This window comes from Populus alba, chromosome 13 (assembly GCF_005239225.2).
Source record: "Populus alba chromosome 13, ASM523922v2, whole genome shotgun sequence".
In the NCBI taxonomy this organism is placed as follows: domain Eukaryota; kingdom Viridiplantae; phylum Streptophyta; class Magnoliopsida; order Malpighiales; family Salicaceae; genus Populus; species Populus alba.
The window spans coordinates 16,431,072-16,448,662 of record NC_133296.1 but is presented as its reverse complement, the minus strand read 5'-3'; the positions used below and the strand labels follow the sequence as shown (position 1 = coordinate 16,448,662).

The 17,591-nt window shown below is 36.4% G+C and overlaps 2 protein-coding genes across 5 annotated transcripts; one reads left to right on the top strand and one right to left on the bottom strand.

Moving 5' to 3' along the window:
• Nucleotides 1–1,614: 1,614 nt before the first annotated feature.
• On the top strand, nt 1,615–6,111 carry LOC118054045 (uncharacterized). 3 transcript variants are annotated; one of them, XM_035065487.2, is made up of 7 exons: nt 1,615–2,084; nt 2,211–2,651; nt 2,815–3,081; nt 3,328–3,441; nt 3,521–3,724; nt 4,320–4,484; nt 5,539–6,111. In XM_035065487.2, exons 2-7 carry the CDS (start codon nt 2,319–2,321, stop codon nt 5,908–5,910), a joined length of 1,455 nt encoding a protein of 484 aa, XP_034921378.1. In that variant the 5' UTR covers nt 1,615–2,084; nt 2,211–2,318; the 3' UTR covers nt 5,911–6,111. The 3 variants fall into 3 exon arrangements, with proteins under 3 accessions (XP_034921378.1, XP_034921377.1, XP_034921376.1); XM_035065486.2 differs by having other exon boundaries at nt 1,615–2,089; XM_035065485.2 differs by having other exon boundaries at nt 1,615–2,094.
• Nucleotides 6,112–6,618: 507 nt separating this feature from the next.
• On the bottom strand, nt 6,619–12,035 carry LOC118054046 (uncharacterized). 2 transcript variants are annotated; one of them, XR_012167591.1, is made up of 10 exons: nt 10,971–12,035; nt 10,286–10,860; nt 9,974–10,050; nt 9,667–9,835; nt 8,945–9,033; nt 8,675–8,839; nt 8,499–8,576; nt 7,889–7,992; nt 6,922–7,106; nt 6,619–6,834 (listed from the first exon to the last, which is right to left on the bottom strand). XR_012167591.1 is itself a non-coding variant. In XM_035065488.2 (9 exons), the coding sequence occupies exons 1-9, from the start codon at nt 11,000–11,002 to the stop codon at nt 7,001–7,003; spliced, it is 1,395 nt and encodes a 464-aa protein (XP_034921379.1). In that variant the 5' UTR covers nt 11,003–12,033; the 3' UTR covers nt 6,619–7,000. The 2 variants fall into 2 exon arrangements, 1 of the variants encoding a protein (XP_034921379.1); XM_035065488.2 differs by having other exon boundaries at nt 6,619–7,106; nt 10,971–12,033.
• Nucleotides 12,036–17,591: the final 5,556 nt, after the last annotated feature.

Sequence of the window (17,591 nt, the reverse complement as noted above, 5' to 3'; positions counted from 1 at the left end):
GAGGTACCAAACATATCATGTGTTTTTATGTCTGTGTGTATACATAAACCAATACAATCTCTGAAGCTGCTGTTTCATGCCATTTAACCTTTTTCTTGTATGTATTGCCTGAATAAACAAATGAATGCTTTAAGTAAGACTGCTTCCATTATCGTCTTGGTCAGAAAAACCCATGTTTGTTTGTCTGGGAATAGTGGCCACCGCCATGATCTACCAACCCACCATTTTCCTTATTTTCAACAAACTTGGGCAAACTAGTAGACGATGCTGGCCCGTATAAATTATATCCGAAAAAAACTCCAAACACGTCTTCAATTATTACTTTTCTTATTCCATGTGCTACACACACACAGATACGCCATTGACAATCATCTGGAGAAAGTATATGCTTTGACTGTAGAGTCGTCGAGTGTGTGTGTGAATCTTGGAATTAAGATCTGCTTTTGATCGTGGTAGCATGCATTAGCTGGCCAATTGATGTGATGTCTCGTGTTTAAATTCATAAAATCATGATCAAGTGAAGTCCTTCCAAAAGAGAGAAAAACAAATCCATAACCACAGCTCGGGTTTCAAAAAAAAGAAAAAGAAAAAAAACGACAATCACAGCAAATGGGATCAACCATGATTTCTCTTCTGTGACAAGCTAAAAAAAAATGGTTTATTAAGTTAATTGGCGTTTGATAATGTAAGTATTCTTGGGCTTCGAAAAAATATATTTAAAATAAATTATAAATTAAATCTTTTAATCAAGATTTTAAGAGTTTTTTATAGTAAAATTAATGTAAAACTGTGAAATATATTAATAAAAAACATTGCAATTAAATCGTTAGAAAAGGAGATGTAATTAATCTCAGTACTCGTGTAAACTAATTAAAAATAAATAAAAAATTCTCTTTATCACGGACTCGCTATGCTGTAAGCTTAATTATAGATATGAATAAAAAAATGGTTTTCTAGACGGACGACATGGAATCAAATTTGCCAGTAATCTCATCTTTATCTCTTGAAGTTACGTTTTAATATTCTGTAGGAGGAGTTACAATAAGTCGTGTCCAAACGACAAGATTCCTCCCGGATCTTTGATTTTGACATTACCAGATATTTTGTTTACCTTTCAGCGTAACATCGAAACTATATTGGTTTCAGTTTTTTTAATATATATATATATATATATATATATATATATATATAATTCGTAAATATTGATAAAGAATTCAAAATAAATCAGATTTCTTCGTATTTTCAATTGGTATTTTTGCTCAATGCTTTACAAAATATATGAGATTGGGTAAATCAAGTGCCTAGATGGGAGGGAAGGGGAGAAGAGTCAATTCATGGATGTTCTGACAAGAAGATGATATACTGGTGCGTGTAACAGCTACCGACTGCTCTCTTCTGACCATAGCTAGCGGAAAATGGCGGTCCATGAGGCCGAACAAAAAGCCCGGACATTTCAAGTGAGCGTTTTACCATTATGGGCCAAATAGAAAAGGATTGGCAGGATGGGACTTAAGCCCACTTAAGTGACAAAACCAGGCCCATCATGGATAACATAAGCCCAAATATAATGAAAATGGGAAACTTCACACAAGGTGGTGACATTTGGATTCTATGCACCTTGTACTGGACAGGATGCCTCTATTTTTTATTTTTTTTTTCCTTTCTTCTTCTTCAGTTCAAGGGAAGTCATGAAGATCTCCTTCCTGACCCTTCTCAAATCTCATGGAAGAGCATGAGAGAGGTGAAATATAAAATCTGATCAATTTTTGTTTAAGTTGAGTTTGAGTGATATTGTTTTTCTTTTTTTTTTGAAAAGATTATATTTTAAATGTTATAAATTTAAATTCTGAGATAAACACAAACATATTTTGGTTCAATAATACAATTTCATCACACTTATATATTAGAGAGAGAGAGAGAAAAAATTAATGTTGATGAAGAAGACTTGGTGGAATTAAAAGGAGAAAATGAGAGTAAAAACTAGGGGCAGTGAGTGCTGCGGCGACATATAAAACAGGTCTGGTCTGAGCTGAGCTGAAAGTGGATCTTCTTCTCCACATTAACATCGTTGTTGCAGGAGCCAGGTCAGGTCAGGTGTGTTTGGTCTGTCTGTTGTAATATAACTGCTTCTTCCTTTCTTTGTCTTGTCTTCCTCCTCCTCCTACACTAACCGGTTGCAAATTTACCCTATCAATCTCTCTCTGGAACAGAGAAAGGAAGAGAGAATTAGGGGTTTCTGATTCTATGGTTGGATCAGGCAAGTAGTTGGAGATTTTATCAGAAGAAGCCTTGATCATCTCAAAAATATCTATCGGAATATGGCATATAGAAGAAGGCAGCAGCAGCAGCTCGAGGAGGAAACATCAGGCACAAGCAGCAGAAGCAGGCCATCTCCAATCACGACAACAACATCGTCTTCTTCTTATTCTTTGGACGAAGAGGATTGGAGTTACGAAGATGTTCAAATTCCAAATGATAGTAACATTAAGAATAAGAGCAATTCCACATCCTTGGCTACCAAAGCCATAAGAGCTTCTTCCGCTGCCCATAGAGACTCCTCTCTCTCCTCCGCTTACGCCTTCACTAATCACCCTTCCCCCTCCCCCTCCCCCTCCTCTGACTCTTCCAATTTCAATTCTTCTTCTACCAAGGTAATTATTTACTTCTACTACTAGTATTACCTTGCTGCAGATCCAACCCTCTTATCTCTTATTTTTTATATTGTTAATTGCTGTGAAGCATTTTGCTTTCTGCTTCATTTTCTTGATATTGAAATGGGTTTGGGTTTTTTGTGCTCGAATCCTACTACTGTAGGAGGAGGAATCGAACAAGGCCTATTATCACGAGTACACATCAATGAAAGCAATGAAGGAAACAAAGCAGCAGCAAGGGTTTTGGGGTACTCTTGCTAGAAAAGCTAAATCTATTCTTGATGATGATTTCAATACTAATAACAACAATGCTCCTTCTCCTCCTCAAAAGCAACACCAACACCAACACCAACACCAACAACTGAATTCAGCTACTGACAGGACCACCACTAGGCAGCATCATGTCCCTGACTCTGCTACTATGCCCAAGGTCAAATATTCTAGCCTGCACTTCCCTTTTGCTTTCTCTCATTTCTTTTACCTCAATTCGTACATGCATAACCAATAAAATAGTTCTTAGCTTTAGAAAAATTCCGTTTTTTGGGGTACTCTTTTGATATGCTAAAAATACCCTTAGATTGAACTTGAATGTCCCCTTTATATCTTGTTCCTGTCAAGTGAGTGTTTCCATACGAGCTAAAGTGAACCCATTAGATGTTATGTTATGTTATTGCAGTACCAGAACCAATACCCTTCTCACGAGACTTATCGGAAAACAGAGAGTCCTGCATTCCAGAAGGGACTCAATGCAATCTCATCTTCCCTGAATTATATCGGCAATGCTGTTGAGGTGAGCCTCCTCATTCATATTCCATGTTCAAATTATCCATAATTCCTTCGATTGCACTAATGCTGATCCCCCTTTTCAGGAAGGTCTAACAAAAGTGGAGAACCGGACTGCAGATATTATCCAAGAAACTCGTAAGCATATTCGGAAAAAGCCTAATGGTGCTGCTGGACAGAATCAGGCAACCAATCGGAGTAGCATGTGGCAACAACCCCAAATGCAGACCAATAGACAACAACCCCAGAAAGAAACTGAGCAAGAACTTCAACTGAAGGCATCTCGCGATGTAAGGTGGCAGCTGTGTCACTTGTTCATATAATAGAAGTATATTTGCATGTGTGGGTTGTCCTACACTTGTGCAGCTTTAGTTAGAAACTTCTTTGCCAAATTGCCATTTGTACATAGTACAAAATAGCACCAATTTCTTTAAAGTTAGAGCCAATGTATCTACCCGTGTTATCAATCAGTTCTTTGACTGATTCTATAGTCCATGTAGTTATCCCACTACTTCCGTTCATCAAAGCAGCCTTCTAAGTAAGTATCCTACTGTCTTAAGCATTGGTTCTTTGCTATACCACGACTTTTTTCACTGGGGCTTGTACTATGTCTCTGGACCAGCCTACTGACAGGAAATCTTTTTCAGATCTAAACTTGACTTGCACCTTCAGGATGCCATGCTGCATGGACTTCTGTCTTAGCAGTAGCAGTAACAGTAACTATAGAGTAGGAAGCGGTTAGAAAAACCGCAAAGGATGGTTTCATATCAGGAGTGGGAAGAGTGTAAAATGATATCTGGGATGGAAAATACGTCCTAATTGATTTGATGTAATGGCTTACTTTTCATGGCAATATACATAATTTGCCTTTGTTTTGTGTGACAGGTTGCGATGGCAATGGCTGCCAAGGCAAAGCTTCTTCTTCGAGAGTTGAAAACTTTTAAAGCAGATTTGGCTTTTGCTAAGGAGCGATGTGCTCAGCTGGAGGAGGAAAATAAAATCCTCAGGGAGAATCATGAAAGGGGAGAAAATCTGGAAGATGATGATTTGGTACACATTCCTTTCACCATGATTCTTTTTTTCTCAATTTGCTCTTATTTATCTTCTAATGCTGTGATAATCTGGAAGATGATAATCTGGTTGCTGACAAACTATCAAAATGAACTAGAAATGTGGTGCTTGGTTATGTTAGGAATGAGGGCAGAGAAGAGAATAAGGTAGCCTTAGCTAGTTTATCTATTACTTTGAACATGCCAAAGGATATTAATGCTTTTGTAATTGACAGCATCATCAAGTTCCTTTCATCATATTATTATAATAAGCATTTGATTCTCAAAGCTCATTACAATTTTCAGAATGCTGGAACTGTATGTAAGATATGCTTGCTTGTACTTTCTGCTTTTATGGACAACTGCAAAAGAGTCAGTCCATTAAAAGACCCTATTCGTACTAAAAGTTGGTCCTAGCTATGCCAAGAGGAGAGCTGGCATGTATTCTTTTTTATGTTATCATATTGCTATTGGCGAGCTTCAAATCCAATTCTAGACCAACTAAAACCCTGATTGCGTGATCAATCTATGTGGATATAATTACAATGTCATCGGAAGAGAGTCTATGTTATGATGGATTTGTTATTGCTGTGTTTTTCGTAAGACTAATTGATATTGAACTTTGCAATCAGTTTGAATGGGCTTTTTATCAGACTTATCCTTCTCCCAATCCTTCCTTCCTAATAAACAGACCCTTAGTAATAATTTTGTGACCCATGTTTCTTTTTTAAAACTGGGAGTATGAATGGCTTTTCATTTCTCATTATCTAGAATGACTGAAGAGTATTTCTCAAAAAAGAAAACAGAGAAGAGGAAAGAATGGCCGTAGTGTAGAACCCAATTCAATGACCACAACAACATGATCCTTGTTGACATTTTAACTGGTGTGAGCGTTGCCATGCAAAATTCAGTTACTGTGCTATTATTTTTCATGTGATTGTTAATTCTATCAATTGGGGAAAAAGCAATCCTCTTTTTTGGCAAATGGAAATGAAACATGATATTATGTTTGTATCATGCAATTTCAATTCTGATTAACTTCTTTCCAACTCCAGATTCGGCTTCAACTTGAAACACTGTTAGCAGAGAAGGCCAGATTGGCACATGAGAACTCAGTCTATGCTCGTGAGAACCGCTTTTTAAGGGAGGTGGTTGAATATCACCAGCTTACTATGCAGGATGTTGTATACTTAGATGAGGGAACTGAAGAAGTAACTGAAGTTTATCCCGTGAAAGTTGTCTCCAATACTCCCTCCATCCCCACTACGTCACCTCCTCCACTGTATACAGAGGCTTCCCACGGTACAAGTCTGACTGTGACTCAAGACATCTTGCCTCATCCTGTCCCCCCACCGGGGTCTGTAGAGGTTTCTAAGAGTGCCACATCACCAAATTCATATGCTCGACATCAATTGCAGCAGATATAAGAAAACACTCGAATTCTACCTTTTGAATGGCAATGCTCTATACTCAATCCTTTCAGACAAAAGCTTGAAATTGTAACAGTATGGTTTGTCTTTGTTTCCTTGTAATTCATTGTCAGTCTCCCTTGTTGGGCTGATCCTCGATGTATACATCCTGTTACGTACTTTAAACTTGTTACATGTTAAAACCACAGCTTTTCTTCAGAGTTTGTTCGAGAGTATTTTGCCTGTGAATTTAATTATAAAATTCATGGTGATGTCAAGGATTCATGCGACTCCAAGTTGGTCACCGTCTAAAGCTGTCTTCAATAGTGATTCAAATAATTGTTCTTTAAACAAGTATATTTTAATCATTTGAGATGGATCAATGCATTTGCATGTTAGGCTGTAGCAAATGTGGAACAATTTGGGGTTCTGTTAAGAGATAGTGGATCGATGAATTCAATGATGGCGAATGTGTCCTTGCAGCGTGCTTTGCCCTGAGAGGAAAACATCTGGTAGTGCTTCCAAGATTCTGTGGCTGATAACATGTATCGGATCAAACAGTAGGTTTGTGTGGTGGGTTGGCCATAAGAAATCAGGTTTAGACCTAAACGCTAGTCTAAATCCCATGCTCACAGGACTGAATGTTCGACCTTGGCATTTTCTTGGCCTTCTGAGGAGCCTCATGCTCATGACTTGGGAACAGAATTTATTTGGCCAATCAACAACTATAAGAACTTTTGCAACATTGCAAAGTGTATTGCTAACCATTATTGTTGCAATATCATATAATACATTGAATATATTTTTCAAAAACAAAAAGAAAAGAAGAAAAAAGAAACAAAAAAGTTAACGCGATGGTTACTGACAGAAGATCTGGAAGTGCTCCATCTGTGGTTCAAAGATTATAAATACATTGAATTGGCCGGAAGATCTATCTAACCTCTGCATTACAACAAATAGGAGAACGTCAACATTTAGTTCCAGTGAACTGTCAGCAGTGCTTCGAAAAAATATCTGCCGAGAACATACATGGCGAATCTGTAGAATGGCATAGGCATTTGGCTTTGAAAGGTGAAAGTGGTCCTGGTTTAAGAGCAAGCATCATATCTTAGAATAGCTGGAAGAGCAAACTGGTTGATCCATCACTATATGATTTAATATCTGCTGATTTGACCAAAGCCCTGCATAATGGACACGTCCTTTCTCGATCAAACCTGAAAATGCAAAGAAGGATACATGAAGCAACAAAAAAACATAACATGCTTTGCAAATTCATATGGACTTCTAGCAGTAGTTGCAAATTCATTGTTGGCATTTTGCTAATTAAGAGACAGCAAAAGCAGCAACTCTGGTATCATCTTATTGTTTAGCATCTCAATTTTCCTAGCTGACAGGAAAATACCAAAGATTTCAGAAGTACAACTGGACAATGATACATTGTTATTTAATCAGTAATCAAGTAAATGGAGGAAAAGAAAAGAGGCACATGCAACAGGAATACAATGGCTTTTATTCAGAAACGAAAGCCACAGCACAGAATGGAGGCAATACTTATTCTCAGCATTGTTCCAGCCATCAAACAGAGCTGGAAATTCAATCTTTCCTAAAGCTCAACGCAGGCATTGGCATGATCTGGTACTTACTCAATTGTTATGCACCGGGCACGTATAAGTTTCAGATTTCAGACACTATTTATTTTGTGACCTCTCGGCACAAATTGGCTGTGCTAATAGTCATTTTCTTTTTTAACACGTGATTAGTGAAAGCTATAGAAACCAAGCATAGAATCTCATTGCTGAGCAACAGGCTTGACACTAATAGTTCCATACAATACCTAACGACATTCATAACTTACGGTTTTATGAAAGTTAATACTCTAAAAATTTAATGCCTAGACTTGCAAAACAGAAAATGATTCACACACAGGAGTGCATCCATCTTTGTAGATAGATATGATTCTCATAAAGAAATAGAGAGTAAGGGTTGAGAAAATGACCATTCAGAAACACATTCTTCACAGAATATGTGTTTACAGCGTAGAAAAATGGGAGCATGCATCTTCTCCTGGCAAATGGCACAGAGATCCCCCACTGCATTGACCTGCAAATTAGTGACGAAAACTTAAAATGTGCCAATACTCGTGCACAAGAAAAAAATAATAAAAACACAGAAGATTCATAAATATAATATAGCAAACCAATTAATGCTGAGAAAAGTAATGATGAACCAGAAATTAAGTTGGGTAGCATACATGCCATGGTGTCCTTAGAGAATTTCTCAAAAGTCCTGGTGTCTTTAGAGAATTTCTAGCTGTAAGTTTGAATGTTCAAAGGCAAACAATGGGATATTGCAGTGCTGGTTATTTATTAGGACTACCCTCAAAAATCCCGCCACGGAATAGCATGGCTACATGTTTGGCATGAGCATCCATACAAGTAATGACAAGCAAAGAGGCATTAATAACAGGCTAAAGTCTGCATGGCTTTTTGCAGAAGCTCTTGTTCACCAAGTGGCTAGCAGTTGCATCTGAAGATGATGCTTAACTATGAAAGATTATGTTTCTCCACACTTATGCGAGGAAAGAAAGGAATTAAAAGACCGCTCACCTGTTCAGATGTGGCATAAGAGCCATAGTACATTTCTTTATGTGACAAGGTCCGCAATGCAGTGAAGAATAGTTGGACCTAGATATGAAAGTGATGTTATGATCCAGATGATGTCAATAAACTATGGTTTTATTATGGTACTAGAAAGATTGCATTTTATATAAATGAGAGCATACCTTCCTCAGAACTGTGGCAAGCTTGAAGGTTAAATATAACCCTGTGACTAATGACGAAAAAAAGCTTCCATATTCCCTGTTTAAGAAGAAACGATACCAAACAGGTGTTGGCAACAAGGCACGGTACAGTAACAGAAAATACTCAACCAGAGTTAGCATTTGACCCTGTAAAAGTTCAAGCTTTCAGAATATGTAAAATGATACATAAGACAAGAGTAAATTGTAAACACATAAACATATAAGAATTTAAAATTTGAATATGCAAGTGACCTGTTTGCGGTAATTGTGGCCTCTGCTATTCTTGTAAAACAACAAAAGCATGCATTTGAACACCATTGCTACCTGCCGCACCAACGCATCTGAAAAAGAAGACCATTCAGAGAATATGTTGAGATCACATCACAATTACAGCATGTGGAAGGCACATTAACCCATAAAATAGAAATTTAGTTTCTACTGAAATCTTCCTTTTTTTCCCTTTTACATGGTAGTCAACAAAGGAAATAAAAACTGTTTGATGCTTCAATGAACCAAAACTCGTGGTAAAACTTCCTATCATAAGTAAAAGCTTAATTTATAATGTAAAAAGAGGAGCATTTTGTCAATGACAACTCCAATTATCCTATACACAAACCATTTTTTCATGGGGCGCTTTGGCTTGTGTCCACCACCACAAAGCCTAGGATTAAATGTCTACTCTCGCTCCTTTTTTTAAAAAAAAACAAATTCTCAAACGTATAATCTTTCAATCAGTCCAACTGAAATTTTGCTAAGCAAAACAACATCATGGAAAACCTACACGTGCATTTTCTCATGGCTCCAAAGAAACTGAACAGAGAGTACTGTTGGAGCCGAAGGAAAGACAACAAAAAGATCATAAATTTGCAGAAGCATAAGAAAAATCATTCTACACAGACCATTCCCATAACTTACAGGCCCAGCACAAATATTTCACAGGAACACAGTGGTATGGACTGATAAAAGGCACTCACCATTCACAATGATGATAAATAAAACATGCCAGAAAGGAGGTATTGTGGATGGAGGAAGTAAAACCAATGGATATAGAAGGTCAGCATTCCTATACCACCAATAAATTGACATCACATGAAGAATCAACACTACAGTCATGCCTAGGAGAACAGACTTCTTTCTCTCTCCCTGCAGAAGCCAGTTCTTTATATAGTTAGAAACATGACAAGAAATCCAAGGCTATATATCAGTTACCTTCAAATATATTCGTTTTATTTAAAACTCAAAAACCATGAAAAGTGGAATCCAGAATACAAGTTACAGAACCTTTAGAGCTGTCTGCCTCCTTAGAATATCATTTGATTTAAATAAAACTGCAGCAATCCACAACGCAGCACAAAAGCCTGAAATAGATGCAAATCCAGAACAAATAATTTGATTGTGCATCCAATGATACAATATAATCTCTGCATCTGACAGATTTTATCCCTGATCAAGATTAAGGCTTGATATAAATCAATAATTCATTATTATACAGACATCAACAGGAAAAACAGTTCCAAAAAAATGGGAAACAATATCTTTATATCACTCATAAATTGGAAAAGAGAAAATGAAAGACGGAAGCAGGAGAAATACCTTGCAAATGTTGACGAACAAAAACAAGAAGCAACAGCAAAGAAAATGGAAGAACATGCTCAATCCACCTAGCCAAGTTCTGAATATCATATCTCTGATAAGAAGATGAAGATGATGAATCTGTGGCAATCCCAGAAGACCCGTCAGAAATAGAGCTTTCAGTATTCGCATTCCCCTCCACAACCCCACCTCGTTGACCATACGGTAACGCCTCAACATTTGGGGAAGTATTGGGTTCATCATCATGATCATTCTCTGCGGAGCCAATTATCCTAATTGTAACCTCCTGATGACCACCACCACCAATAGAGGTAGATGGAGAAGAAATCGGTTGCTCCCTTTCTTGAGAATAACTGGAGGCGCTTCCTCCTAGTATACCCGAGTATTCCAAAAGGGTTGTCAATGGAGCATGTATCAAATTTGATGCTGCTATATTAATTCCATACCTTCTTGGATTGTTGCTATAACCATCACCACCACCACTAACACTGCTGCTTCCTAAAGAAGAATTCCTATGGATTTCACCAGAATTGCCTTCACCACAAATCTCCATACCTTTTCCTAATCTCTGCCCTCTACAGATGATATACAAAGAACGGAGATTTATGAGAAAGAATGAAACTTCGATGAAAAATTGAAGTGGAGGGATGGATATCTGAAAAAAAAGGAAGCTTAGTTTTCTCACAGGCTGGATACAGCAGCTGCTCCTGCTTTCATCTTCTTCTTAATGCTTCCATTGATGGAGCCAATCACTTTATGTCCTAGTCTAAAACAGCTTTTCGGCTACGCGCTTAGATTAATTCTTGTTATGATAATAATAAAGAAAGTGGGTCTTTGTCAATACAATATCTACAAGGTGGTGCTGAAATCTGACCTTTTCTCTGATTTTATCTTTGATTAGGATTGGGAGAAGGAGAGGAAGAGGGTAGGGCTTTTCCTGCAGAGCTGAGCTGATCATCAGACAGGGAAACATAAGCTTAAACTATATGGGCATTTCAATTAACTTGGGTGTCTCTCTGCCCCGTGTCTCCTCGGTCCTCTCTCTCACACGCACACGTTTTCGAGCTGCAGCCCTTTTTTTGGGGTCAAATTTACTTCCCACCTACACTGCTCCACAGTAGAACAATAGTGTTTAACTGTGATGGGCACTAGAAAATCAACTCTTTGTCTCCACTGACACAGTGCTAGGCGTAGCAGTATTTGACGCCCACATCGAAGCAACAAGGATAATTTTTATTCCCTTCCAAGTCCAGATTTCTATCTTACGTCTTCCATGGAACAACTGATCCCGTCTTGTTGTGTCTCATGTCAAAGACATCCACCTAAGTTACTAGAAGATGCTAATTTCTCATGAATCCTTTGATTGTACCAGAAGAAAGGAAGGAATCCCAGGAGCCTTGTGCAAGTCTTGCAAGAAAATGATCACTTTTCACACTTTTTTAAAGAAGCTGAGATCATATTTGGTCACATCAATGTGAAAGAAGAATCAAGAAGAGGAAAGTTAATGCTCAACACAAGTACACTGCCCCTCGCCAAGAAAAAGACAAGAACTGCGAACTTTCAATCTTTCACACCACACCTTCGCCCATGTAACCAGATAGTGTATGGAAAATCTACAAGCTACTGTCAAAATAGATGATGGCTGGACCACCTTGCTTTGAGTTTACTCTGCAAGTGCTTAGTAGGTAGGGTTGCTGCCTGTCCATGGATATTTTCTTATGGGTTGGGTTGCTGCCTGCACCGATTGTTACCAAACTTACGCGTTCTGAACTTGATGCACAACTTTCCAGGTCCCCTTGCTCTCAGGCTTCCTCAATCCAATCACGCAATCAATCCTTGACTTTCTTATTTATAATCCGTACTGTAAGTACTGTTTCATATCTCATGATTTAATTTTATTTATTTATTTTATATATTGATTTTAAAAATAATTTTTTAAAAAAATAAAAAATTATTTTAATATATTTTTTATATACATGCAACTACGTTCCAACTTGGGGCTAGACCAATTTTTTTTCTCCCAAAACAATGATGCTTTAGGGTCGCATACATGTTTTAAAAAAACTGTAACTCAAGTTCTAGATATAATTGAGTTAAATAAGTTGATTTTAATTTGATTATAATAATAATAATAATAACAACAACGTTATTGTATATTAAAACTTAAAAACTCAAAACTGCCCCCCTATCGATCGGAAAAGTTATATTTGGGGATGTGTGTGTCTATATATATATATATATATATATATATTTTATTTAGAAAAATTAAGAAATATTTTATAGGGATGTAGGCTGTAAAAAAAAATATATAGCTAAATTTAATTTTATATTTTGAGTTTATTAAAAAATAATAAAAAAAGATGGTCTTGAAAATAATAAAATAATTTTTAAATTTTTAAGTGCATAGTTTTTTGAAGGGGAAGGGGCTTGCATGAGTGATCAGTGCTAACTTATAGCCTAAGCAACAAGCACATAATTTGTCATCATCTTGATTACCAGGAGCAGCTGCAACATGACGCTTCGAATTGATTTGATTGCACAATGACATTAATGCATGACAGCAGCCACTATCTCCTTGCCATTTTCTTGAAGGCTCATCCCTCGAGTGCTGGAGGGTGCTACCTCCTGCCTACGTCCTACCTCCGATCTTCATCCTCTAATATCATTCAGAGTTTAGAAGTATAGTTATTATTATTTTTTAAAATATTTTTTATTTAAAAAAATATGTTAATAATATTTTTTTATTTTTTAAAAATTATTTTTAGATCAGTATATCAAAATAATTTAAAATTTTTAAAAAAACATTAAAAATATATTAATTCAAAATAAAATAAAAAATAATTTTTTTAAAATTTTTTAAAAGTACTTTTGAAAAACATTCCCAAACACTCACTTAGCCTGCATCAGATGAATGTACAGTAGCTTTGTGTGTGTCTTTATATGAGCCTGTTTGGGGCTGTGTTTTAACCTGTTTTTTTGACAAATTTTGAATTTTGTTTTTTGCTAAAATTGAGTGCGGTTTGTATTTTTTGGATCGTTTTGATGTGCTGATATCAAAAATGATTTTTTAAAAATGAAAAAATATTATTGGCATGCTTTTTGGCATGAAAACCTATTTAAAAAGCAACAACTACCACACTCTCAAACACCCTCTATATATATACCCTTTATTTACTAGAAAGGCCAGATTGGTTTTTAGCCGTTTGTGCCTTATCATGAAATGGCACTTGGGTCCTCGAATAAGAACGGGGCTTGAAATAGGCGTTTTCAATTCTTGGCAGTGCAACTCAGCATGTAATTGTTTTTTAAAAAGGTTTTTTTTATTTATAAATATATTAAATTTTTTATTTTATAAAATTTATTTTTTAATATTAAAATCATTTAAATTTATAAAAATATAATTTAAAAATACTTTTTAACATAAAAACAAATATATTCATGCTGGAGGTGCCCTGCTTCATGGTCAATTTTGGTTGTCTGGCTTATAAATCTTGTTTTTTTTTTTTCTTTTTTAAAAGTTAAAATTAATTTTGTTGGATTTTGTTAGCCTAACATATCCATTCATGACTTAACCAGTCCAATTAATGGGTTTGATTTAAAAAAAAAATTGTTTTACTTTTTACTCTTCATCGCTGCCCCCACCCCTTCTCATCTTCTTGGTACACGTCTGGCTTCCTTAGGTGGTCATCTCACTTCTCTATTGCTACATTCATCAATTACGTCTAAACAATGCATCATCACATTTAAAGTTTGAGAAAATTGATTAAGTTGTTATTGAAAACTTGACGCGGCTTGGAAAATATCGTGTTTGGGTTTGAATTTGAAGAATTGGGAATGTTGGAACCTTGATTTATAGTGTTATATGAATAATTACTTCTGATTTTTAGCGTAAGAAAGTTTTGAAAATCAAAACTAGCTCTGATATCAATTTGATATCGCAATAAAATACAAACAAATTACCTCTAAAAAATTAGAATCTCACCAATATCTGAAAAACTTATTTGGAATCTCTCCAAATAATGAACAAGAATTTCATAAATTTAATCTGCCCTTTACTAATTAGAACAAGGCTTTAAATAGTCAAATTATAAACAATTAAAAATTACAACAACTGAAAATGACAATTAAACAATTAATTATCTGTTATATAAAACAATATCCATATTCCACCATTTTTAATGGACACAATAAAAGAAATAGTAAAATAGTCGCAAATGATAATTAATAAAGGTAATAGGCAGTTATTGACAATTAAAAAAAATAACAAATCTTGCAGATCCATGAAAAAAAAAAAAGCAGCCTCTGCTAGAAATATTGGTATAAAGATTACGAGTATCCGTAATTTACTGGGATATATGATGAGTTGTGAGTGGTATTCTTTTGGTTAGACATGGAGTATTGATTGGGTGCCAAATTCTCCTGCCATTTACTCTTTCTTTTTAATGTTTGTAATCATTAACTTAGGCTTCTGTTGGCTTGCATTTGCAGATTACCTTTTGCTATTTATAAAGATCGATGAACAATACTAGCACCAATACTAACAATAAAAGAAGAAGATTCAACTTGAGATCTTGGGTTAGTGGTTGAAGAGACTTGTTTTTTTCCTCTGTTTGCTAGATTCAAATCTCACCGTGCAAACCTGTCACCCCGCGGTGCCTTACATATTCACTGGGTTTTGCAGGATGTTTAGTGAGCCATGAGATTAGTCGTGGTGCGCGCAAGCTGGCCTGGACATCCATATAAATAAAAAAAAATAAAAAATAAAAGAAGAAGATTTATGATATAGCAGCGGTGAATTCACAATATCAGCGTCAGTTAGAGAGTTGGGAAGTATTGGAATCAATCAATATATATTAGCATCACTGCTTCATAATTAAGAATTCAGTCAATATTGTTGTATCTTCTTGGGGAAATGCTTTGTTTTGAAATGAAGTTGTTGTATTTGCTTAGGAACCAAGACACTTTCTTGCAGTGAAAATCAGTGGCATCTACTGGGCAGAACTTCATTTTTCTTGCAAGTTTCAAGGTCTGGTAGTGTGTTCGTTCGTTCCAAAGAAGTATATTAAGCGAGTCACTGTTCTGTACAGGAAATGCTATTCTCGTTGCTATCTCTTCTCTGATGGAATGGATCCTGATCAATGCTGAGTTGCCATGTTTTCCAGTCCAGGACAATGATGAGGTGTTTTCATTACACCTTACTTGCCTGGTTACTCTCATCTAACTCCTGTTGCAAGCCCTACTACCTGACGTAGATGTAAGCTAGCCCATTTTCACCAAGAAGATGCAGAAATTGCAGTGCATGTCGTCATGGATGTGGGTCGAGCGGTGGAGTCGACAAGCCACTGGCAGAGGGAACATGGACCCAATTGGTTTTGGACTACTCATTCTCTGATTCACAATTGATTCAACAAATCCATTGACTGGCCTTTAGAATTTTTTTGTTGCTCATCTTTCGGTGCCCCTTGCTATGTATGTCGGCTTTTGGCTTTACTCCATGTTTTATATATGTTTACTGGCTAGTAGATCGAGGACACTAGATTCTTAGCAGCAGCTACTGGTATTTATATAGTGTTTGAGAGTACCAATGATTGCAAGCTAACCTTCCTTCCATGGTACTCAACTCATGAAACCTTGGCACATTCCTTCCATGGTAAATTTACAATTGACTGAAAACCTTGAGTTGAGTGTTGTTGGGTTCTTTCTTGTAATTTGACTCTTAAAATTGACTCCCCACCTGTAAATCAGGTCCAAACTGGTGTTCATAATATATATATAAAAAGGAAAAAAACACATTAATTAAACAAAAAAAAGCACGTTAATTTTGAAGGAGAGGTAGCCAGCCTGTGAGTGTGAGGTTACACCTAGATTCTACGATGACTACTCATCGCCATACAGCATCAGAAGTCAGGATTGATCATCTCCTCGGACCTCAGTCACATTTAATTTTCTTACAGGGGCATCATCTGCAACCCAGAAGAATACACGTACGTATGATGGACATTAATTACATTATATTATATTAGTGCAAGATTTGCTCAATTTAATAATTGCGAAGCCTTGTCAATGGCTTCTTGGGATCCACACGTTCTTGTCTCCAGGACAGCATGCACTGCCATGTACCTTTCAAGCAGGCTTCGTAGGAATCCTATGTTCATCTTCACATCTCCCTGCAAAAGAAAATACACTTCTTTTGCTAGGAGATTAATTAATTTAAACCCTATAGCCAAGTTGAGATCAGAGAGCTTGAATCTTATTGGTTTTATTCAAAATTAATTGGGAAATTCTTGAGTCACTTTCCATGTAACAAAAACCAAGGTATTTATCTCTCTGATTTCTTCATCGAGGTCAAAATTATAGGAAAAACCTAACTAAAAGATCTGATAATTCAAAATTATAGTCAAAAGTATATGAGAAATCTCTGGATTAGTCTTGGACAGGTGGAGACTATTATTTGATTGATGCTGGTTGGAATTACACCATTACAGGCTGTGTTCATTGCTGGGAGATGCATGCTCCTGATTGTCGTAAATGCTCTGGTAAATTCTCTCTCATACAGGTTTGGTGGTCCAACGCTTTCATTTCTTGTCATGTGACAATAATTAACATTTGCTAAAACATAGCTAAAGCAGAATTAATTAATAAAGCTTGATAATTTGAGGTTGTATAATTGGAAGAAGAGATAACTAATAGAGGCGTGTTTGGGGGTGATAGAAAGATATTAGCAGCATGCCACAACACAAGCATCTCTTTCGAAATAAATAGAAAAATAAATGTGTTAGCTAGCCAGTTGCCAAGTATGTGGTTCGCAGGCCAATTATTTGATAAGCATCCCTTGGTTTGCTTCGTAGAAAAAGACAGCCTTGGCTGCACATGCCCTTCCAAGGAACGCAACCAAAGACGAAAGCGAGATCAAATGCAAGCATTGCCATGTAAATTAAGCTGGGTTATATATTCAAGGATGTTGTTAAATCAGACCTGAATAATTGATTTTAAAAATTAACGACTCGAATTATAATCCCAATCAATCAAGCTTGAGATAGAGTCGATCTATGTGGCTGAGTAAACACCAAAGAATTAAGATTGAAATGATATTGCATGATAGCTCGTGAGCGAGTCGGGCCAAGAACCCTAGCCCTTTTGTGGATGGGAGCTGGAAGAGGGGCCCGCATCTATGATTTTGATAATTGACCAAACACGACCTTAAAATAGGCGCTGTGGTCATCATGTATGTAAACGAGCAACGTGGTTTTTCTTTAACCAAGGGAAGTAAAATAAAAGGAAAACGGAGAGGGCAGAGAATCCAAGA